Here is a 24,993-nt window from a genome sequence, read left to right on the forward strand (position 1 = left end):
CCTCGTCACATGTCCAGGTTTGGTCATGGACTTTCCACGTCCACATATGGCGTCCAAGGTACCCTGGGTGTGTTGGTTGTTGACGTTCTGGGACGCCGTGTCAACTTCAGCCTGTTACATGCATTGTCTGTTTTCAAAATACACTTCTGTTTTCACAAGAAATGTACAGTTTGATACAGTCTCTTTCAAAATAAATGCCGCTAATTGACTTTTTATTACTTCACAAGAAACGCACATGGTTGAGTTTAGGAAAAAAGGGTTTGGCTTTCCAATCTCACAGGAAGTGAACACCGGCCTCCTGGGTGAAAGTCAGTGGTTGTTGGAACCATACACCACCCGTCCCGTCGGCCCTACTCGGATATCCGCCGCTTTAAATTTCATTGTAATCCCACCGCGTTTCCCCCTGGCGCTACCGGGCGCTGTCAAACAATAACAGCAGCGAGTAACGTATCATGCCAATGTGAAAGGACAGCTTCTTTCATTGGCGTCTGACGCCAGAAGTCACTGACCAAGCGCTGCTTTTTGACGACTTCAGAGTGAGACCAGGTTGAGAACAGAGGCACCGAAACAATTTCTGTCTAAACGGGACAGCTAGCAGGATGGGATCACGGGCAGCTGGGGTGCGACATTTTGACAATATGTTATGTGTGTGACCCACACCGGGAGATTTAAAAAGCAGCTTGTAGCAGTTAGCAGCTAACTCAAAAGAAGAGCAGCAGTTGAAAGTGTCCACACATTGGAAAAACACTGAGGTCCAGGTGCTCCTAACTCTCTGAGCAGAGGACGATATCAACCGACATATAACAGAGATGACACAGAGATTATGTCAGTGTTTGTAGGAGACAGAATGTGTTTTTAGCCTCTCTTGCTTATTATTTGTTTCGGCTGCACATGTTCTCTTTGTCACCTTTGTTCCTGTGGTTGTAATTGGCACAGCGGTGGGCGTGGTTTCACATTATTTTCACCTCACGTAATATTTCATTTCATCTTGATTTGCTTTAGTTATTCAGTTGTTTGTTTAATAAACCACCATAAAAGTGGTTAGTCTTGGTCTTGATCCAGAGAGTCCTTTTTTATCCAGAATGCCCTCGATGATTGGCTCCCCGTCAGGGTTTGAGCCCTTTAACTTTACATTTGATTGACGTTCCCTTTAAAGAATTTCAATTTTGCAAGCCAACACTCTGGCTGTAAGCTTGACATTCTGGCTGCTATGTTGTTATTGTTCATAAAGTGCTGCCAACACGTACGTTAAATGTCTCACTGGAGGCCGACGCTGTTGACACATCCAGCATGCCTCTTTTGGTTCCACGATGTCAGCATGCTGCCTAGAATCACACACTGGAGCAGAGTGATGCTGCTGTTTGGTTCTGTGTAAAAATACAAAGGCAGCGTGAATAAGGGACTTTGCAGCAGCTCTATAGCGCCATCTCTGTGTGAAAAAGAGTTGCTGTCATCGCTTACTGGGACACTTGAACAGAACGGAGCCACAGGCATTTCTACACTGCACTTAATCCGTGATTTTCCGACAATGAAAAGTCAATTATTCGTGTCCTATTCAAGCAGTGGCAACAGTCATTTATATCAAGACGGTCTTTCCAGACAACATCAGGTCATGGATCATTGCTGCATGATTTGAAAAGACAAGAGCAAGGCTCAGGTGTTCGTCTTATAGAAACAACTCTGCATTTGAACTTTTCTTTCAGAGACAAAACAAACTCCAACAGGTTCTTCATTGTTTTATCTGCAAAGCATTTATAGCATTCACATTATTGCAGTGCCAAAATAAATATAAAACTACAATACAGACGACACACAACCTCCATCCTAGATTATAAAGACTGTATTCTGTCGTGTATCCAGATGTGTTCATAACTACAATGGGAAATTACCATGATACAGTGCAGTAGAAACTCACCAGTTGTCTTCCAAACTGACTCAGGTGTCAAACAAAAACAAGTCACGTATATGAGCAATTCAGACACAATTTCTAAAAAGTGGATTTGAGTAAAAATATGCTGGTGTCAAGATGAAATCTGTGCTTCACGTTCATATCCACTGATGAAGGACGAACATCTGTATCCAGTAAAACAGACACTGCGGCAGTTGGAAACCAAAACAGGTGAGACTCTTGGATATAAAGTAAAAATGATGACAAATAAAACTTACTGAACGCTAACAACAATAACAGTTTCACAAAATGACACCAGTTAAATTCCTGTTACTTCACTGGAAAAGTCAAAACTGTCCAACGACAGCGAGTCAGTGAGTTTCGGCTCAGTCCTCAGGTGAAACTTTGGCTGCTTCGGGGTCAAAACATTCCCAGCACCCCCAGTGTTGTGACGTCCACAGGCGTGAGGCTCAGTCTGTGATTTCCTGGGTAGATTCAAGGGCTGTGAATCAGTCACATGTAGAGATCAGCCTCTAATAAGAGTTTGCTTAAAAACATCGGCTGGTGAGCTCCAGTCATGAGTTATCCCATCAGCGGGTTCCCTCAACAACCTTCAGAAGACAGTACGTATGTCCTTTGAAGAGAATGTTTGCTTTAAGTTGCAGCAACTGACGGTCATCGGCTGTAATCAGCTCCTATCAACAATTGGTACAAGAAAATGTTGGCTTTATACGTTTCGGCAAACCCCAAATACGTTACACTTGAACGTTTCATATGCATCATGTCATCAACTCTAAAGAGATGATATATGTATATGAGCTGACTTGGATCGGGAGGTTTCTCCTACCTTCAGCTCCAACATTGCTGGATGTTCGATAAAATCTTTATTTTAGAATTGTCTGCATTTAGATGATGTCAAACGGGATACCCCAGATGAATGTGCTTTGACTCAGCATGTACTGTATTTTGACTGTTAGAAACACACTAAGGCCCCGATCACACAGAAAGACTTTTTGTAATAGCTTCTAAAGAGAATGAAGCTTTTTGCTCGCTGTTTTTGCGTCGCTACGTGCCTCGCGTTCCTGTGCTCCAGGCACCTGGCGTTTTTGCCGGAGTGCTCTGAATTCCTTGAGGTGGAAAAAACATCACTCAGAGTGACAAAGCACCCCAACGTCATCCCCGCTTTTTGCCCATTGTGTATTGTTACAGTTGGTAAACAATGGAGGAGAAACTGGTGGTGCTCAATCACTCGGCAGGACCACTGGACTCCCTGCAGTTAGTGTTCATTGTTGGTATGCAAGGCCTGATGATAGACAGCAGGTTGTCAAACTGTCCCTGAGTCGTCCTAAAATATGCCTGGAAACGTCCATGACGGAGGAGAAGCTCCTGGACCAACTGGTAAAAAAAATGAACAATAAAGGGAAGGCAGTGAGGCACGCTTCGCATTTTGCAACCTGCAAAACACTTTCTGTGTGATCGGGGCCTAAAACTGCAATCTGAACGCTTCATCGTCCGAGGAAAACGTCTCTTCATCAAGTCACAGGGTGGAGTTTCATTACTTTTGAGACACAACTGAAAAACAGAGCTTGTGCTTATACTATAGTCTGTAAATAAAGATGGACGACATGACAGCTCCCCAAAGTGAAGCCAAAACATCTGGATCGCCCCCTGGTGGCTGGCTGCAGTGCAGGACATGAACCCTGCCCCCTCCATGTTAGTTGATGAGACATGGGCCGAACTAAAAACTCAAAGTACACGTCAAATATATTTCCCCAAATATGATGTTATGACAGCTTTATTGGTAGATTAAAGCATGTCCTGTAGATGTGGGTGTGGTTTAGGCAGGTGGAAGGAGGCAGGGTCAGCACTGACGTCACACTTGGGGGCTGGTGGTAATGAGTGATGAGCTGCAAGACATTCAGAAGACAAAAGAGCCTGAGAAAGCGTTCGACACGCCACCGCGAATTATCCATGTGAATACACATTCACTCTGAACAACCACGAAGGAGAGAGAAGGGGTGTCCAGTGGAGTCGTCCAGTGCAAGCGAGCTGGATGCAGTGAGCAAGAGCGGCGGTGGCCTGGCGGTGAGTCAACCACACACCTCCCCAGATAGGAGAGGACACATGGGGCCCTTAACACATGGGGAGAGGCACTAAGTTACGGGCTTAGTTGTTGTAATTGAGGTTTTGATGACAGCTGTGTGTACCAAGCTGTGGGCGGGATCTTGATACCAGCCGAGATCGCTACCGCGCAAACTCTGGCTCCAAATAACTTCACCAGTGCAAGATGGCAGCAGCTGTATCTGGGATATTTTGCCTTCATTTTGATATACCGGGGTAAGTGGAGACATGTCGTCCATCTTTATCTACACTCTGTGGCTGGTGCTAAATGTGACGGCACTGATTCTTTCAGCTGTATAAACTGAGTATGAATAAAAAGGTCAAACAGTTTTTCAGCAGGCGTGTGTGAAGTTACATTTTCCGCTTCCTTTCTAAACAGAGAGGTCGTCCGCTCTCGTTCGGCTGCTCGTCCCGCTGGTTTTGCTGAATCTTCGCTTGTCCTTCTGACAGAGCGCTCCGTTCGGGCAAAGCAGCAGCCCGTCCGGGGCGCCACTCTGGATCTGAGGGCAGCTGATCTCCCCGCTCACAGGGGTGTAGGAGTTAGCGTCTGTCCTCAGGTATCCGCCATCTTGGATCTGACTGTTACCGTTCTCCTGCCATCCGGGCGAGTAGCAGCTCATCTGGAGGAGGCTGACGTCCTCTGCTGCAGCGGCCATTTTGTGCTTCTCGGTGGCCATGTTCTCTGAGTTTTGCTGGTTAGCCAGGCGGTGGTTGGGGAAGGGGAGGGGCAGGAAGTGCGAGGAGCCAATCAAACACTGGTTGAAGTCTGGAGGAGGGTTTGAGGGTGGTGGAGGGGACAGAGAGAGCTGCCGGGCCAGTGAGGCGTTGGCAGGAGCGACGGCCTTCTCTCTGAAGAAGTAATGCCTGCAACAAAGAGATTTAACCAGTTAACAGATGCGATACAGTCTCATCATAAAGACCTGAATGTTTTGATGCATCAGATATTCACCGGTTCTTAACTTCCTGTTGAAACTAAAGGGACACTTCGCTGATTTTCATCCAGCTTTGTTTCATAACAATGTGAGTATTATGTGTAAATGAATGATGCTGAACTTCCCTCCATGTTGTCAGCAGCTACAGCTCCCTGTAAAAACCTCCCCAACCATAAACACTGATGAAATTCTAACCAGGAGAAGTTTCAGCTGGTTGCACTCTGCAATCCTCCGGCTAGAAGCCCTGAGTCACACAGCTGCAGCGAGGGCAGAGATAACCTGACTTTAACAGTAACAGTGTCTTTTTGTTAGACTCCTGCTGCCTAATAAACACCCAAAACTTTTGATCTGCGAGTTCTGAGCTTGTAACACAGACTTTCTTTTATAAGTGTGAATCCCCAAAGTCTGATCCAAGATAACCCTGATAACATCACCAGATGTGTCTCCTCAGACCGGCTGAATAGGGCTCTTCATTATGAGTAAATTGACTTTAATGTGTGAAATCAGTGGAGTTCCTCTTCCTCTAAAAACTGCCTAACCGTTATTACTGCAGTTATGAAAATAACTTATTCAAAATGCAAAATGCTCTCTGGCACAAGTCAAAGCTCTGCATTCAATATTTTAGTTATGTATAAAGAATTTACTTAGAAGAATCAAAAGTAAAAGTGCTCATTGTGCAGAATGGTTCATTTCAGATTTATGTTTGTTTGTATATTATTGGATTATGATTATTGATGCATTCATGTGTTCATCACTTTACTGATGCAGCTGGTTAAAGGGATAGTTCAGATATTTTGAAGTGGGGTTATATGTAGACTCACAAGTCAGTCTTTAGACGCTTTGCTTAACTAAAGACTGATGTCTTTCTCCCTGATTTTGTGTTTAGATGGGCGGATACAATTTCAGAGTTTAAAAAAAAATCCCTACGTTGCAGAACCAATAGTAAATCTGCAGGGCGGTCCTTCGGTGGCTCGCTGAACTCTTGTGCTCGTAAACATAGTCCGACTGTGTTAAAAGTTTTGAACAAAGTCGCTGTAAGTCCTTCATTTCCACAATCTTGTGGACTGAGCACACGTTTGATAAAACGGAGTTAAATCTCTCGGCATCCATTTTCAAGCTCTCTGTGTGTTTGTTTCCTTGCAGATGAGAAAAGGGGGAGCGCACATTTCCGGGAGGGCGTGTCCTTTTAAAAAATGCAAGAGGTGTTGCTTTGTTGCCGGCCGTTTTCGCCGGTGTGTTGAACACACTTTAGAAAGGAGTGTCCCCAGACTATCAGAAGGTGGAGATCTCTGATTGTCTGGTGGTGAGACTAGATTATATGAGGTACAGTCAGTGTATTTCAGTAGATGGCAGTCGGCCCCGAGGTCGGAGAAGCAGCAAAAGGTATTACAGCAACCTAAAAAAGTCTCACTGTCACAGTGGGCACATCCGACCTGCCATACATGCCACTCTCTCAGTTCACCCAGTAAATTTCCACTCACCCTGCCTCTCCGCCACACCCACCTGCCAGACTACCACCTGTCCACACATCTCCTGCTCCTGCCGGTCCACCACACCCACCTCATCAAGGTAACGCCGCTCACCTGTGGCTCATCACGCCCTGACACTATTAAGACTCCAGCTTCACAGACTCTGTCATATCCATGCAAGACTTCCCAGCATTTCTCGTGGACTGCTTCCTTGTTGCTGACCTCGCCGGTCTCTGACTCTCCTGCTTCGTCTGCTCCCTGGTAAACCACTCAGCCTTCTGTTTCCTGTGGATGTGTAGACAGAGCTGTTCTGCTGCCTGTGATTTCCCGTGCTGTGGATTACCTCACTGTATGGCTGCACATTCTGCCTTTGTGGGATCCACTAATCATCATCGCTGGTTCCATAACTCCTCGCCAGTTCTGACTAACCTGCAGCCGGTCTTCTGCTGGTGTTGGACCTTCTGCTCGTCTGACACCGCCTCCTGTCTGCTCCCTCACGGTACTGCTGCACACTGTTGAACTGTTTGCTGTTTTTGAGTGTTCATCCGGCGTGCTACGCCAAAGTATTGGACTGAACTTGTGTCTCTGAGGTCCCCGAAGTTGTTGACCTGCTCATTCTATGATCAACAAGCTGTATAGTAAAGCATCATTACAAACTGTCCTGTCTGCCTCTGGTGCTGCGGTTGGGTTCAAACCACACCTGTGACTTAAAAAGCATTGGACTCAGTGGGTTTCTGTGACTAACAGTTTTTATCAGATGGCAGATTTTTACACTGCATATGAAAAATACAGACTTGACCTTTAAACTGATCCTGATGGGGTTTTTTAGGCTGACCTCGTCCTCCAGCCTGCTTCTCCGACATGCTTTGCTTTCTTACATATTAATTTTAATCCCCATTCAGTGATGCAGACAAGGATATCATTTTGTTTTGAAATTTTGAGTCTCAGACTTTTCATTTCCATTCTACCTCAAAGTTCTTCAGTATGAAGTTCACAGAGTGCTGAAGAGAAAAGAGTCTTTTTGGGGAGACGTTTGGTTCATTTACATCAAATTCAGCTTCTCACAAACATCTTTTCTTCAGGCCTTAAATGCTGCAGGGTTTATTTTATATTCACTCTTGTCACTTTCCTGTCAGGAGCCTCTAATTTAACCTGTGATCCAGCTAAATTCTTTATTTCCTCTTGATTCAGAAATAAAATTAAATTCACATTTTTTTAAAATTCAATCCACCGCCCAAGAAAACAATACAGTTTTTGTTTATGAGAAAACCTCTGTGATTTCATTGAATAGTCACGTACTTATGTTTCAAATGATCCTCTGAATAAGCTTTATATACTCATGAAGAATCCCAGAGAACAGACGCCTGCAGCGGCTGCAGCTTCGCGCTCCCCCTCTCCTTCTCTGCGCTCTTGGCACAAGGCGTATGAAGCACCAAACCGCATTTCACGTTTATTTAAATGAATTATCAGAGCTGTGGCGTGGAAGATCTGCACTTTATTTCGAGTGGAGCTTTGGTTTTTAAAGACATGTGGTAGTGGAAAACAATTCGCACTGGGCAGTCGGTGAACTGGAGTCAGCAGAGAGTTGTAACTTAACGGTGAGTTGTTGCCTAAATGAGTCCGCCTGTATTAAGACGTTTCAATAGTTTAATCTCACAACAGTTACAAACAACACGAGGCTGAGGGCGAACACTATCGTTACCTGGAAGTCCATGAGGACAGGTCAGAGAGACGTGACGCTGCTCTGCAGGACGCCAAGTGTGTTAACTGTGGTGACGTTACTGAGGGGGGGGGGGCAGGGGCTCTGCAGTCTGGCAGAATCATGCAAAGCCACCATCATGGTCCATTAAATTGTTCAAGAACACAAACACAAACTCAGAGTTCCCTCTGTACCTGCAGCAGTGTCTCCACGCCAGGTGATGCAGCTCCAGCACGCTGAGGACCAGAGAGACGGCCGACACGGCCATCATGAACACTATGAAGACGTTTTTCTCTGTGGGTCTGGAGACGTAACAGTTCACTGGATGTGGACACGGCCAGGCCTGAGACAGACACACAGAGTATGACAATAGGACCTGAATGTGATGTTTCAGACACACAGTGAACTCTGAATGATTTTGTTGTTTTGGTTTTACCTTGCAGACGTACAGAGGGTTGAGGAAGATTCCATACAGGAAGTACTGAAGGCTCAGAAACACCACCTGTAAGGACGTCCAGTCACAGTCAGCTGCGTCCATTCACTGCTGCCTCTTTTATTTACGTCCACTTTTATTTTGAAATACTGTTATCATGCAGTATGTCATGTATGCTACAAAATAAGATACAAGTACCTCCATGATGGTCCGTATCAGGATACTCAGTATGTAGGTCTGCAGCAGCGCCCCCCTCAGACGGACTCGACCCGCTGATGGACCGTCTCTTTTGTCCTTCCCTCCGTCCCTCTCTCCTCGTCCCCCGTGCTTCTCTCCTCTTTCACCTCCTCCTCCTCCTTCTTCACCTCCTCCCTGGTCCTCCTCTCTCCCTCCCCCCTCTCCCCCCTCCTCCTCTCTGCTCCTCCTCTTCTCCTCTCTGCGGACAGTGTGCATGGCGTGGCCCATGTAGATCAGACTGGGAGTGGACACAAACACGATCTGCAGCACCTGAGAGAGGAGGTCAGGGTCAAAGGTCAGGGTCAAAGGTTAGTGACGCTCAAAAGGTTTACAACAGTTTTACATGATGTAGAAAACAAACTACCACCACTGCTTCTTATTTTAAAACACACCATGGATATAAAGATTATTGTGGCCTCACTGCACACACATTTCTTGCAGATGCTTGGCACTACTTCGTGTTCTGTATGTTAATATTTCGGTCTTTCATGTTTCAGTTAGAGGAGGTTTGTTTAATATGAACTTTTGGTAATGCTTTGGTAATACTTCCCGGGGAAGTATGTGGTAAGTGACCGGGAGGAGTTATACCCTAACTCCCAGAGAAGTATATGCCAAGTGACCACGTCGTTATACGCTAACTCCCGGGAAAGTGGGCGGGAGGTACACTCTAAAACGCGGGCTGTCTTATGAAGTGTTACCAAACTTTTTTAGCTGTGTGGAAGCAGGGATGCTCTAACATCCAGCACATTTACTCAAGTACTGTACTTAAAGGATTACGTCACCCCCCCAAATGACTATTTGTATATCAGTTACTCGGCCTGTGTTACGTTGAATTTGTGAAAGGAAAACATTGTTTGTTCTCCCTGTGACCTCGTCACATGTCCACGTTTGGTCATGGACTTTCCACGTCCACATATGGCGTCCAAGGTACCCTGGGTGTGTTGGTTGTTGACGTTCTGGGACGCCGTGTCAACTTCAGCCTGTTACATGCATTGTCTGTTTTCAAAATACACTTCTGTTTTCACAGGAAATGTACAGTTTGCATACAGTCCTGTGAATTGATGTTTTTTTTTCCTTCAACAACAAAAGCACGTGGTTGGGTTTAGGACAAAAGAACAGGGTTTGGCTTTACAATCTTAAGGGTAGTGTAAGGCCCCCCGGGTGAAAGTCAGTGGTTGTTGGACCCATCCACCACCACTCCCACTCACCCTACTCAGGCCTCTGACACCTTAACTTTCAACTTTGTTGTCCCGTCACATTTCCCCCTGACACTGCCAGGCACAAAAATAACCCGGTCTCACTCCAAAGATGTCGAATACCAGTGCTTGGTCAGTGCCTTCTGGCGCCAGACCCCGATGACACACCCTGCAGCGTCTGGGGGGAAACGCAGCTGCACAAAAACAAAAGTTAAAGCGGCAGAATTCCAAGTAGGGTGGATGAGTCCAACAACCACCAACTTTCACCCAGGAGGCCGGTGTTCACTTCCTGTAAGATTGTAAAGCCAACCCCTGTTCTGTTTTCCTAAACCCAACCGTGTGTCATGCTGACGTGAAAGGACGGCTTTGATACTGGAAGTCACTGACCAAGGTCGGTTTTCGACAACTGTGGAGTCAGACCGATTGCTGGAAACAGACCTTTTGTAAAACTCTGTCCAGGGTGAACCTTTGTTTTCAGCGTTGATGTGTAGTCAGGAAAAACTGAGATTTTGTCTCCTAATGTCAGTGTGCACTGTTATCTCCTTCATGGCGTCACAGATGAGGTGACGTGCTAGCTCGTGCTGGCTCTTACCTTGCTAATATAACTATTTACAAGTTTACACAGAAATGTACCGATAATCTTCCACTCATGGATGCATTACTGAACAGTCCTACTGGGCACGGTCCCAGGGCCCTAAAGTGTCAGGGGCCCTTTTGCCTTCACCTGCAAAATTTCACTCAAACTTAACAAGTAATGACCACAGAGAGACTCAAACTGACCACCAAAAGACCACAAAGAAATGCCGAAGAAGTGCCAAGAGACACAAAATAACAATGTTATGGAAAGCGAACACCAACGTTCTGGGTGAAAGTCAGTGATTGTTGGACTCATCCACCTACTCAGACTTGCACTGAACACAGGAGCTGCTGAGGGTTGGACCATGAACCAAGTTTAGTGGCTTAGTGAGGTATGTTGAGACTAAAGTCGTCCTATGAAGGTCTTTTAACTTGGCTAGATGACCATGCTAACTTATGCTGCAGACCTGACCTGGTCGGGACCTGTTTTGGTCTCAGCTCAAACAGATCGTCTAAGGCTGAAAAATAACTTAATTTTATAAGTGATAAAAATAGGACCCAGCTGCTGCAGGTAAAGAACAACAGCTGCAAGGAAAGAAACAATCTGAAACACTACAACCTTTTAAATCACCTGGTTTAAATCTTATTTATCTGATCGTTTTCAGTTTCATTAATGTTCATAATGAATCATCCTTACGTACTAAAGTTTGTATTGGAGTTCCGCAAGGTTCTGTGCTCGGACCAATCCTATTTACTCTATATATGCTTCCTTTAGGTAACATCATTAGAAATCACTCTATAAATTTCCATTGTTATGCGGATGATACACAGTTGTATTTATCGATGAAGCCAGAAGAAAGTAATCAATTAACTAAACTCCATAACTGCCTTAAAGACATAAAAAATTGGATGAGCACCAATTTCCTGATGTTAAATTCAGACAAAACTGAAGTTATTGTTCTTGGCCCCAAACAACTCAGAGACTCTTTATCTGATGACATAGTTCCTCTAGATGGCATTGCTCTGGCCTCTACCACTACCGTAAGAAACCTTGGAGTAATATTTGATCAAGATTTGTCTTTTAATTCTCATTTAAAGCAAACCTCACGGACTGCATTTTTTCCTGATCAGCTGTGAGGGTCATAAGGACAGAGGGATGTCGTATGCTGTAAAGCCCTGTGAGGCAAATTGTGATTTGTGATATTGGGCTTTATAAATAAAATTGAAATTGAAACTGAGCTGATATCACACCCAAATATGAGGAGCTATTATTTCACTTTGATCCATCACATCACGTGACATCAGGTTGTACATTACCCAGTATCGTATGTGCGCTATGGGGAAAGCTCGGTCATAACAAACGTTCTCGCAGCCCGGCTGCTCAGTGTCACAGTTAAAGTCTTCCTGTTCGTCTCCCCACGACGACTCAGCAGCCGTCCCGAGCACCAGGATACGGAAGATAAACAGGATGGTCAGCCACACCTGAGGAGCCAAGAACAACAGAGACACACATATCAAACCCTCAGACACAATGACATGGAAATGTATGAAGATATTGTGAGTAAATAATGACAATATTCAGTCGTTGATGCGTTAGCTTTGGTAATAAGATTTGAAAATATAAAAGTCTTTGCAGGAAGATGAAAGATGTTCAGTTTTCTGTCTCAGCTTCAGATGTTTCGTGGAGAGATTAATCAGGAAGCATGGAGCAAAATATTAATTTAAGATTAAATGAATATCTATTCATGTTATTTTAGATTATTCAGACTTCATGACTTCCTCAGAGGTTGGACAAACAGACCTATAGTGACATAAACTTTACATGTGCTCATTATTAAAAGATTCCCAGACAGAAACTTCCAGGAAACAAAGCACAAACAGGATGATTTGGAAATATATGTATGTTTGATTTTGTGTATATGCAGAGGAAGTCGCCCTGCCCTGCCTGGCATGCAATGTATGCAATGTGTGTGTGTGTGTGTGTGTGTGTGTGTGTTTGTGTGTCATAACCTTGCCAACAGAGGTAGAGTGCTCCTGGACTTCCTCCAGGAAGTTTCCCAGCAGGCTCCAGTCTGCCATGACCGCTTACAGCTCAGCGAAGACTTCTCAACTCACCGGTCGATTCTCTCTCAGCAGTCACTCTGCAGGTACGAGATTCACCTGAGGAACAGAGAGCACACACACACACAGGTGTCATGTCTGCAGCAGGGTGAAGTGGGTCTCTGTCCAGTTATTGAATCTTCTTAAGCTTAAAATGTGTTTCCCAAAAACTGAGAGCATTTATGAAGCTGCAGAAGGAACCACAAACTACCTTTTCAACTGAAGCTTTTGTTCAGTTTTAGATTTTTTAAGACGTTTGTCATGAATGCTGACGGTCTCTGTTTGGAGACGTCTCCTGTAAAATTAGTGATAATGTTTAAAGAGAAAATAAGTAGATTAAACTTAAGTTTTAGACGCCACAGCTGCCAAAAGAGAGGCCTAACTTTCTGTTTTACAACCGGGCGTGACACACACATACAGTGTCTGTCTGGCTGAGGCTCTGTCTCGACTCTAGGCAGGAGATCCACGTCGATTCTTGGCACTAAACCTGGAAAGATATGGTGAAGTTTACTGGGAGGAAGGGTACCTTCAACAAAGCCTTTCCCTCTGGAATGGGCGAAAATATATTTGAGTTCTGGCACGACCAAGGTCTCAGGATTACTATCGATCTGTTCAAGGCTCAGATCAGTCGAACAACTTGAAGCCAAATTTTGCAAACCATCTAAACATGTATATGGTTTTCTCCACATTATACACTTTACCAACAATCTAAATGTTCCTGACGCTCAGTCAGCGGCCTCAACTATTGATTCAATTTACTAATATTTCATCGTAATAAAAGTTTCATATCCTACTTCTGTGGAAAATCACAAACACTAAACACATTCAGCATTGACAGACTTAAGCACTGAAGCATCACGTGGGCCGTGACCTCCAGCATCAGACAGTGAGAAAAAAAGCTGCTGTTTCACATTGGCATGATGCGCAGCTGGTCACCGGTTTCCTTTGACGGCGCCTGGCGCCAGTGATTTTGTGATGATTTTGTGTCTCTTTGCAGCTCCTTTGCATTTCTTTGGGGTCTTTTTGAGTCTCTCCCTGGTATTTTGAGTCTTTCTGGTCTTTACACATTGAGTTTGGGTGACATTTTGCAGGTGAAGGCCGAGGGGCCCCTGACACTTTACATCCCCCGGGCCTGTGTCCAGTAGGCCTGTTCAGTGATCCATCCATGAGCAGAAGATTACCTGAACATTTCTGTACAAGCATGTAAATAGTGTTTGTTAGCACTTAGGTGAGAACCAGCACTATTTTGTGCCCCCTGCTATTACATGATGTCGCCTCATTTGTGACGCCACACAGGAGATGACAGTGCACACTCTGATATTTGGAGCCAAAATCGTAGTTTTCCCGCCGGAAACAGTTTCTGAAAATGTTCATCCTGGACAGAGTTTTACAAAAGGATCGTTTTCAGAGACCTAAAATGTAGTTTGTGTGGACAAAAGGCTGAAACACATAGAAAAAGCTATTTTTTAAATCATTGTTTTGTGTTGTTTTCAATGCTGCTGCTGTGACAGTTAGATCAGTTACATGAAAGTGTGTATTCAGTATGGTCTTCATCACCACAGACAGACCAACATTAAAGACCTCTTTTAACAGTTTGCACCTGCTCTGAAGTGCTGCTTTGGGAAACTTGTAAAAAATCTGAGTGTCATGGAAAACACTGTCTTTTAGAGACTTTTTTGGGGCTTTCTTGCTTTTATTTGATAGGACAGTTATGGTGTGAAGGAGGGAGAGACCGGGGGAATGACGTGCAGGCCGACAGCTCAATTCCAACCCATGTCCCAAGGGGACATTGCCATTACACATGGGGCACCAGCTCCACCACATGAACTAGTGGGTGCCACTTTTAAATTGCAAGATTAATCACAATCAGAAAACAGGGCCAGATCTGTGTGGACCGATAATGACACTGTGATGTTCTTTAAATTATTACCTGAAATCGTCAGACATGCCAAATTTCCACATTGTTTTCTTTCATTTTTATTCCTCATTTTACCTTGTATTTTCTGTAATGATTTAACAGCACCTGACTGCTTATATATATATATCTTAATATGTAATGACGAAAACTCTGTCAGTCAGTCATTCTGTCTGTCCCACGTTTTTCTACTCACTGACGTGGTCAATCTATGTGAAACTGCACATCGGCACTGAGGATTGGCATAGGTAGAAGGTGACAAAGCTACTTTTTCCAAAAATTACACTAATAGTATTCTTTTACAAAGTGGATGCATCTGTGTGTGTGTGTGTGTGTGTGTGTGTGTGTGTATTATCTTGACCCTGTGACCCTCCCTCCAGCCTGGCCATGGCCCCATTAATAATAAGCCTGTGTCCATGTCTTAGTTTAGCTTCACTCTCGGTTCCCACAGTCCCCTCCGTCTGTCTCTGGGGAAGGAAAACTAGACTTCTATTGTAAACACACACACACACACACACACACACACACACACACACACACACACAGCCTGTCTCTCTCCCTGTTGACATGTACGAGTATGTTTATGCATTCACTGTGTTTTACATTTTTCTCTGTGAAATACAAACAGTATTCGGCCGGTAGCTTCTAGAAACTTCAACGTTCATTACACCCGACAATATTAAAGTTTGATTAAAAAAACATCATTACTATTTCTGTCCTGGGACTAAGTGCTTGCTGATGACTCAGTAAAATTTAAATTGTTCCTCTCTTTGGGAACGTGATTGTGCTCAGTGCATTTCATGGTAATCTGACTGCTGTGTTTGGTATTTATGACGTCGTAAGAGTAAATGATCTCAGAGCTAAAGACATTTTGTTGCCCACTCTTCTGTTGCTCTTAGATATGGCGTCCAGATCAACCTGCAGAGTGGGAGCCAGAATATGACTGGAAAAATGCAGCTGAGTTGTCCATCTAAATCACTGACTTTATCTACTGGCTCTAGTGTTGATGACAGAATGTAATTTCCATGACACTCATGAAGTGCTGCCAACTGTCATGCAACCAGACAGTTTTAGATTTGCGACTACATGCAACGCTCCATTCTGCAACATTCTAAAAAGCTGCTGGTTGACAGGAAGTGACCGCCATGAGACGGTGTATCGTCTCTAGTCAACGACTCTCTGTGCTTCTGATCCGTAACGTCGACAGGAAGTGACCACCATGAGACGGCATATCATCTCTAGTCAACGACTCTCTGTGCTTCTGATCTGTAACGTTGACAGGAAGTGACCACCATGAGACGGTGTATCGTCTCTAGTCAACGACTCTCTGTGCTTCTGATCCGTAACGTCGACAGGAAGTGACCACCATGAGACGGTGCATCATCTCTAGTCAACAACTCTCTGTGCTTCTGATCCGTAACGTCGACAGGAAGTGACCGCCATGAGACGGCGTATCATCTCTAGTCAACAACTCTCTGTACTTCTGATCTGTAACGTTGACAGGAAGTGACCACCATGAGACGGTGTATCATCTCTAGTCAACGACTCTCTGTGCTTCTGATCTGTAACGTCGACAGGAAGTGACCGCCATGAGACGGCGCATCATCTCTAGTCAACAACTCTCTGTGCTTCTGATCTGTAACGTCGACAGGAAGTGACCACCATGAGACGGCGTATCATCTCTAGTCAACAACTCTCTGTGCTTCTGATCTGTAACGTTGACAGGAAGTGACCACCATGAGACGGCATATCATCTCTAGTCAACGACTCTCTGTGCTTCTGATCTGTAACGTTGACAGGAAGTGACCACCATGAGACGGCGTATCATCTCTAGTCAACAACTCTCTGTGCTTCTGATCCGTAACGTCGACAGGAAGTGACCGCCATGAGACGGCATATCATCTCTAGTCAACAACTCTCTGTGCTTCTGATCTGTAACGCTGACAGGAAGTGACCACCATGAGACGGCGTATCATCTCTAGCCAACGACTCTCTGTGCTTCTGATCTGTAACGTTGACAGGAAGTGACCACCATGAGACGGCATATCATCTCTAGTCAACGACTCTCTGTGCTTCTGATCTGTAACGTTGACAGGAAGTGACCGCCATGAGACGGTGCATCATCTCTAGTCAACAACTCTCTGTGCTTCTGATCCGTAACGTCGACAGGAAGTGACCGCCATGAGACGGTGCATCATCTCTAGTCAACAACTCTCTGTGCTTCTGATCTGTAACGCTGACAGGAAGTGACCACCATGAGACGGTGCATCATCTCTAGTCAACAACTCTCTGTGCTTCTGATCCGTAACGTCGACAGGAAGTGACCGCCATGAGACGGCGTATCATCTCTAGTCAACAACTCTCTGTGCTTCTGATCCGTAACGTCGACAGGAAGTGACCGCCATGAGATGGCGTATCATCTCTAGTCAACAACTCTCTGTGCTTCTGATCTGTAACGTTGACAGGAAGTGACCACCATGAGACGGCGTATCATCTCTAGTCAACAACTCTCTGTGCTTCTGATCTGTAACGTTGACAGGAAGTGACCACCATGAGACGGTGCATCATCTCTAGTCAACAACTCTCTGTGCTTCTGATCTGTAACGTTGACAGGAAGTGACCGCCATGAGACGGCGCATCATCTCTAGTCAGCGACTCTCTGCGCTTCTGATCCGTAACGTTGACAGGAAGTGACCACCATGAGACGGCGCATCATCTCTAGTCAACGACTCTCAGTGGTTAAGTTTAGAAATAAACATCATGGTTTGGCTGAAAAAAGGTACTGTTGTTACTCACGTCATGTAACGTAAAGTGACATACGGCACTACCGTAGCATGCAGCACGTACTAGGACACTACGTTGTTATTAAGTTAACTCCATTGCCTTTTGGTTTCACATAGGAAACAAACAGCGGGCTCCCGATTTAAAGACTTTGTTTGACATATCCATGTCCCCTCCCGCCTGCCCTTTATGACTCTTTATAGTGCGGCAGTAGCAGACGGTATCACAAACTGCCGCCTGGTGTGTTTCATACCGCTGCAAAACTGCCTCTGTGCGTCAATATCTGACGCTGAGATCACTGACAAAGTTGTGGTCTTTGACAAGTTGGGAGTCAGACTGGCTGGAGTTGTGTGTGTCTGATACTTCCACATCGTCTCCCTCATTAAAAAAAGTCCAGAACTCATGAATATGTTCAACTGCTGCACACAACACGTCTGCTACATGACTGGAAAGTCAATGATCGTGCTTGTACGTGCACACTTCATTCTGCACAGAGACGATAAAACAATAAACAGATTGCAACCAGCTAAATCTTCTCCTTGTTAGATTTCCTTCAGTGTTCATCGTTCAGGAGGTTTTTACTGGGAGCCTAATTATCAGCAGAGGTCTCTTCCTCTCAAAAACAAACAGAGCAGGTGATTAAAACTGGTAATAACACTGAATAAAGTAGTTCCACGTTACATATCAGTGTTTCTCCTACACCGTTTGGCACTTGAAGATGGCTGAGAACGTGTGCTCACCTTTTTTCTCTGATAACTGAAGACCTGGATGTTAAAGAGGTTTTTACAGTGAGCTGAATTATCCACAGAGGTGTCTCCCTCACCAAAACAAATGGATCAGGGGCCAGTTGCACAAAACACCTTAAGATTTTCCTTAAGGTCCTAGTCCTAGTTTTTCTCATAATAAAATCAGTTGCACAAATTCTTCTCTTTAAGGTTTCCCTAAAATGCTCTGCCAGCCCTTAAGTATTTATGGTTTTCTCCTTGTCTTGGTCTTACACTTAAGGAATCCCTCAACTGTTGCACAAAAGACCTTAGCAACCAAAGCAAGGTAAAAAACAACCTTAAGGTACCTCTGACTCTATCTTAACTGCAACATGACCGCGTTTATGGTGATAAACGAAAAACACACCCTGAGCAGAGTGTTCTGCGACCAGGAGAACCTGATGGATACACTCCTGATTTTACACTTTAGATTTGACTGAATTCATTTCGTGGGGATCAGATTTACTTTGTAGTTTGTGCTCTCTGTGATTGTATTCCTCCAGAAGTTTAATGTTCTCCTCCTCTGACCAGGTTGGCTTCCTTGTCTTCTTGTCTTCTGACATTGTTTCACTGTCTAACTATAAGCTTAGTGAGAGGATATGTGATATTCTGTCAAGTTAATGTTCACGTGTTTGTGTCCACTTCCTGTTTTATTTTGAAATGTGTTCTCATTGTGTTTAGTGTTTCTTTTACTTCCTGAGTTTTCCCACCTTTGTTAATGACCTCATGCGTTTCACCTGTGTCTTGTTCCACTCACCTGTGTGTAGTTAGTGATCAGCCCTTGTGTATTTAAAGCCCAGTGTTTCCCTCATTCAGTTGTCAGGTTGTAGTTGTTGCTTCAGCGTGTTCCTCGTGTTTGAGTTCTTGGTTTTTGACTGGACTTGGATTTATGGACTTTGCTTTTTGTGTGATTTCCCTGAATGGACTTTTCTACTTTCGCTGACTGCCTTCACGTGTTTGACCCCTGACCTCTTAAGTAAAGATTTGGATTTCATGAACTGTTCTTGGTGTTTTGTGTTTTTGTGTCACAAACGTGAGTCCGAGTAAACAAACAATCCTCATGGAAACTTTTATCGCTGTAAAATCTCTTTCAACACAATAAATTAGTTTGTTTTTCTTAAACTAAGAAAACCTATAAAGGGATTCTGTGCAACTGTGTAAGTCCTCAGCTAAGGAGAAATTAAGCCTCAAGTGTCATGAATGAGGTTCAAAACCGATAATAACGCTGAATAAAACAGTTTCCCGTTTATAAATCTCTGGTTTTCTGATGCTGCTGGTTGTGGAGGGGCTGATGACTGTGGTGGCTGATGCAAAAACATGAGCGGTCCTATCTAGATCCAGTGGCTCCTTTTACACTGCCAGATTTTTCGGCGAATGTTGGGCCATTTTGCCGCCAAAGCTGCAAGCGTTTAGACACACAGAGGCGGATTGGTGAGTTGATCCGAGGTGCTCAATTTTACGCCTCGTAGGGTAGACATATTGGTGGAACCTTTTTAGTTTAAACAGACCGAGGTAGCCTTCTGCAACGGGAGGAGCTGTTGATGACGAGCTGTTGATGATGAGCTGTTGATGATGAGCTGTTGATGATGAGCCACTGGACGGGCCGACTTACGAGAGAATCGCTGAAGGACTGACCAGCCGCGGCTTCCCTCCCACGTCACTGTTTACGTCACACGCTGAGCTACACGTTTTGTTACTTGCTCACGCCCCCCATTGCCCCGAAAAAGGCACATTCTGTATAAACAAAAGTAGGTAGGCGGCATTTTGCTGCACTCCCCGATTTTGTTTTTATACTGCCAATGCTGAAAAAAGACTGATTGGGCTTTCCTGCAAATTTGCACAACTCCTGTTTAAACAGGGCCAGTGTTTGGTTTGTCCGTTCTGGGCTACTGTAGAAACATGGTGGTGCAACATGGTGATCTAGACGAGGACCTGCTCCCCATGTTGATATAAACATCTCATTCTAAGGTTACAAAAACACAACAAATCTTATTTTTGGGTGATTATACATTAAAGAAAGCACAATGATTATATTATATTCCATCTCTGACAATATGTCCCCCTAAATCTGCTGCAGCAGAATAATTCACACTGATGGACTGATGGCGTGCTGTATCTTGTCTTTTCCCTGTTGAAGCTAATTATAGACGACTTCCTCTTTTATTTTATAACTTTATTACTGTAGGGTTCAGTTTCTTAAAGTCCGTTTCAGATGTTGCGTCATAAAAACTGCCCCAATTTTGCATGCAAAACAAAATTTGGAGGAATTTAATCTGCCCGTGGTGAAGTCATAAAACTACCCACAGCTCCAGACAGCTTCAGGGCGTCAAATCAGATTTTATTTTTGATTTTATTTTTTTATTTTTGATGCCCCTCCCTTCCTGTTTTTGTGAAACCGTGAGGCTTTGAACAAACCGTGTGTGTGTGTGTGTGTGTGTGTGTGTGTGTGTGTGTGTGTGTGTGTGTGTTTATGTGTGTGTGTGTATTTCTGTCTGTCACAAGTGCTCCCAGCATCATTAATAACAATATTACTTCCTTGTATAGACTTTCGCTTGACCTTTTCTGGACATGTGTGTGTACGTGTCAGTGTGTGCACGCCCATTATCCAGCGCCCAGTATTGTTCTGCATCCTGTCTCGATAACGTGCTCACACACACACACACAGATCTTTCCTCCACTGGTTAATAAGAAATAATAAATGATGAACTGCTGACATCGCTCAGACCTGAGGATGTTTTTAATGTGATAATAAACATTATTTATAACTTACACTATTAATATTCCACAGATGAATGTATGAGCAGGTCAATGTGATGACATTTTGAGCCATGAATCAAAAAGCAGGGAAGCTGATGTCAAATACATCGAGAATAAAATAACCCTACACAAAATTCCCAGTTGAATTATTTCCTTTTTAATGTGCACATTTTAAGCCAAACCCAGGCATGTTCTCTCCTCTGTAAAGCTCTTAAAACATCTTCATAATCACAAAACCAATCATGTCTTTCTTACACTTCTTCTTGAGGAGCGTAGCACCAAATCTCAGTCCTGTGCATGAGCAGTCTCTGTGGGCCCCCCGGCCTTCCTCTCTTGATCCACACCTCTCTGTGCACCTTTTCAAATTTTCTTTTACTTTAAGTGGGTTTGCTTTCTTTCCCTTTCCTTTCTGTCTTTCTTTCTTTGAAACCCAGATTTCTCTTTCTTGGGGAAAGACATGACAGATTGCATCAGTACACTTTGATTTATTCAGCCTATTTTAATTTAGCTATGGCACTAATTACTTAAAAACTGTAAACAAAACCAGACTTTTTATTCCAGACTTTTCAAAGTCCCCCTCCTCACGGGTTTCTGAGTAGTCAGTCCCACTTCTCACCACACTACCTGCTGGAATCATTTAAAAGTTGATATCAGGAGTTTTCTTTGAATTAGTTTGTTTATTAAGCTCATTTTTTACTGCACAAAAAACCCACTAACACCCACTAATATCTAGCTTTAGTCTGTAATGGGAGCAACAAGGTCTCACTCAGAAGTCATTAATACCCGGCGCTTGGTCAGTGGCTTCTGGCGTTAGACGCTGACAAAAAAAGCTCTCCTTTTATGTCGGCATGATATGTGGCCGGTCGCCGCTCAACAATCACATGGGAAGTAAACAGCGGCATGAAAGGTGTCTTTGTCCTTCGGTATCTTATGTGGAAGTCCACTGACATAGTGCCAGTATTTGACGATTTCGGCTGGTGGCCACTGCACCAACCAGGTCTCGCTCTGAGATTCGGTGCTTGGTCAGTGACTTCTGGCGTCAGACATAGACAAAAAAAAAGCCGTTCTTTCACGTTGGTATGATACAAGGCCAGTCACCGTATAGTTTAATGGTGTTCGGTGGTGTCCAACAACCACCAACTTTCACCCAGGAGGCCTGTGTTCACTTCCTGTAAGACGGTAAAGCCAAACCCTGTTCTTTGTTCCTAAACCCAACCATGTGAGTGTTTCGGCTAAGCAAAAGCCCCAGCTGGCATTCTAATGTTTATTCATTGTTGAATCAGCGACATACACCGTGGTTGAATCACGGTTGAATTATATCTTGATTTTGAAAGATGAATCAACATTGATTTTGCAATGTTGATTCATCAACTTAAGATGTTGTTTCAAAATTGTTTCAATGCTGAAACCGATTTTTTTAAATTGATTTATGAGAATTTTGTTAACTCTTTCATCAAAATTAAATGTTTTAATGTTGAAACAACAACGGACATAATTTCAACCACATTTCAATGTTGAAGGTCCGTTGTGTGCCAGCTGGGCACGTGTGTTTGTTGTTGAAGGACAAAACTCCTCAATTTGCAGTGTTGTACGTAGTCGACGTAGTGCTTTTATTTTGAAAGAGACTATCAAACTGTACATTTCCTGTGAAAACAGAAGTGTATTTTGAAAACAGACAATGCATGTAACAGGCTGAAGTTGACACGGCGTCCCAGAACGTCAACAGCCAACACACCCAGGGTACCTTGGACGTCATATGTGGACGTGGAAAGTCCATGACCAAACGTGGACATGTGACGAGGTCACAGTGAGGACATGTAGATCAGAAAGGTGACAATCCGCACTCACACCCGGGTCAAATGAATCTGCAGTAATCATGGCTACTTACGGAAATACAACGCCGCTGTGAGCATGCTAATTTTAGCCCCTTGACCAGCGAGAAGCAGAGACACACCACCACAACATATTGTGTGTCTCTGCCCAAGTAGCGCTCCTCAGTCCAAAGAAGTCTGCAGCAAGTTTGAAAGGAAGAAGTAACCACCCTAACATTCACGCTGGCCTCCATGCTGCTATCTACCGTTTACGAACCTGTTTTCAGGCCTGTACGTGACATCAGCATGACATTGCTTCAGAGTCGTAGACACATGAACAAGGCTCTAATTTACCGGCAATGGGAAAAGGACTCTGTTGCCTATTTATAGCAGGTTTCGTGTTTAAAAAAACCTACATAAACACACTAAAACGTTTATTAGAATTGTGCCATATTAAACTTATTAGATTGTTTGAGAATCTGTCCTGAGGGAAATGTATTTGGGCTTTGTATGATTGTCAGATGTCGGCGGTGCACTTGATTTGACAGCAGCTCCCTCCCGACCACAGATACTCTGCTGCCCTCAACTCCTGGCCTTTAAATTCTGCCACAGTTTTCTATCTTCTTCACACACGTCATTATTTAAATGGATTTTTTTTTATAGTATAATATATATTTTTGTAGTAAAAACTTTGATTCTCGACTGTACATCTTATATCACTGAGCACTGAAGGATGCATTGTTTCCGTGGATAATTTGCTGTTTCAGAGGATTTTCCAACATGACAGGGATAAAATTAATGAGGAAACACTGAATCAAAAGACGATCAATCAAACTAAATATTCAAGTTAATAATTAGCTTCAAATTGGAGAGTTAAAGTCTGAAGTTTAGGCTTCATGTTCTGTTAAAGAATCCCTGCACCCTTTACCTGATCTGGGGTCACAGTCGTCCTGGGACAGTCTTGAGACGATTGATGAAGTGGCGTCTCCCCTTTTTTCTTTCTCAGCAGCTGTTGTTGAGGTGCCTTTGAGCAAGGCACTTCCTCCGTCCTTCCACTGATCCTCAGCGGCAGCAGAAGAAGTTTCAGGTGGTTTCAGACGTCTTCCTCTTATCTACTTCCTCTAGTTTGTGTAAGTCCAACTTAAATCAGTGAATCTCAATTTGAGACGGCTTCAGGCTCCGAGCAGAGAGACGGACAGATGAACACCAGTGAGACAGTCGGTCCAGCAGCAGACAGATGAACACCAGTGAGACAGTCGGTCCAGCAGCAGACAGATGAACAACAGTGAGACAGCAGACAGATGAGAGCAGTGTGTGTCCAGAGGACTGAGCTCAAGTGTGTGTGACACTTGAGTTTGTACCAGCCTCTCTCCCTCTCCCCCTGCAGCAGAGGAAGTGGGCCCGGTGCCTCGCTGCCTGCTATTCAACTCTTATGTATGTGCATGTGTGTGTGTTTGTGGTGTCTGGCATCTAAAGGAAGTCTGACATTGTATTAGGACACAATGGCCGCAGTTCCCAGTCCTGCATTCCTCCTTGTCGCTCCATTCTTCTCCATATGTCTCTCTTTGTGGCTTTATCCGTGTGACTGAACATGAAACATTTAAAACACACAAACAACAGTTTCACTGTGAGGCCTGAACACACGAGCGCACCGGCCCGTTCTCAATCCCAACTCCTCAAATAAAATCCACTCTGTCAACGATTTCAGTGTCGGACACCAATGCCACTGGGTAGTGTCAGTTTATAACGCTGCCGATAACAACTCTAGATAAGGAGCTGGTACGTCCCTATAGGGCAGGTGGGAGGGGTGGTGGATGGGTCTCGCTCCAAAGGTACCGAATACCAGCGCTTAGTCAGTGACGTTGTGTAGTCTCATTCAGCCACTTGTTAGCAACCACCTCTTTTAAACCAACCCATCCTCACTCTGACTTTGTCACATATGAACCTTTGGTCATGGACTTTCCTCGTCCACATATGACGTGCAAGGTAACGTTTAGCCAACACACACACATGGTTGGGTTTAGGAAAAAAGAACAGAGTTTGACATTACAATCTTACAGGAAGCAAACCCCAAGGTGAAAGTCAGTGGTTGTTGGACCCATACACCACGCCTCCCACCTGCCCTACTTGGACTACCGCTAGCTTAACTTTCCCCTGAAGCCAACGGGCGTTGTTAGACAATGACAGCCATTGGCCGCGTAACATGTCGACGTGAAAGGACGGCTGTTTTTTGTTGATGTCTGACGCCGGAAGTCACTGACCAAGCGCCAGATTAAGACGAGTTCAGAGTGAGACAGGGTTGTTTAAAACACAT

At 44.3% G+C, this 24,993-nt stretch overlaps 1 protein-coding gene across 2 annotated transcripts; it reads right to left on the minus strand.

The window, feature by feature from the left end:
* Window positions 1-1,723: 1,723 nt before the first annotated feature.
* On the minus strand, window positions 1,724-24,380 carry LOC117248202 (gap junction alpha-5 protein-like). Of its 2 annotated transcripts, none has more exons than XM_033613017.2 (7): window positions 23,608-24,380; window positions 12,562-12,692; window positions 11,869-12,033; window positions 8,741-9,049; window positions 8,546-8,611; window positions 8,304-8,452; window positions 1,724-4,873 (listed from the first exon to the last, which is right to left on the minus strand). In XM_033613017.2, the coding sequence occupies exons 2-7, from the start codon at window positions 12,628-12,630 to the stop codon at window positions 4,381-4,383; spliced, it is 1,251 nt and encodes a 416-aa protein (XP_033468908.2). In that variant the 5' UTR covers window positions 12,631-12,692; window positions 23,608-24,380; the 3' UTR covers window positions 1,724-4,380. The 2 variants fall into 2 exon arrangements, with proteins under 2 accessions (XP_033468908.2, XP_078016928.1); XM_078160802.1 differs by having other exon boundaries at window positions 12,562-12,711.
* Window positions 24,381-24,993: the final 613 nt, after the last annotated feature.

The sequence above is a fragment of the Epinephelus lanceolatus genome, chromosome 17, assembly GCF_041903045.1.
Source record: "Epinephelus lanceolatus isolate andai-2023 chromosome 17, ASM4190304v1, whole genome shotgun sequence".
Classification (NCBI taxonomy): Eukaryota; Metazoa; Chordata; class Actinopteri; order Perciformes; family Serranidae; genus Epinephelus; species Epinephelus lanceolatus.

What these genes read in the sequence shown, in the direction of transcription:
- LOC117248202 (XM_033613017.2), bottom strand. Translation starts at nt 12,630, where the DNA reads ATGGCAGACTGGAGCCTGCTGGGAAACTTCCTGGAGGAAGTCCAGGAG. An exon ending in ACCCTCTGTACGTCTGCAAG is followed by an intron (nt 8,453 to 8,545) that starts GTAAAACCAAAA and finishes TGTCTGTCTCAG; the next exon opens with GCCTGGCCGTGTCCACATCC. An exon ending in GCGTGGAGACACTGCTGCAG is followed by an intron (nt 4,874 to 8,303) that starts GTACAGAGGGAA and finishes TCTTTGTTGCAG; the next exon opens with GCATTACTTCTTCAGAGAGA.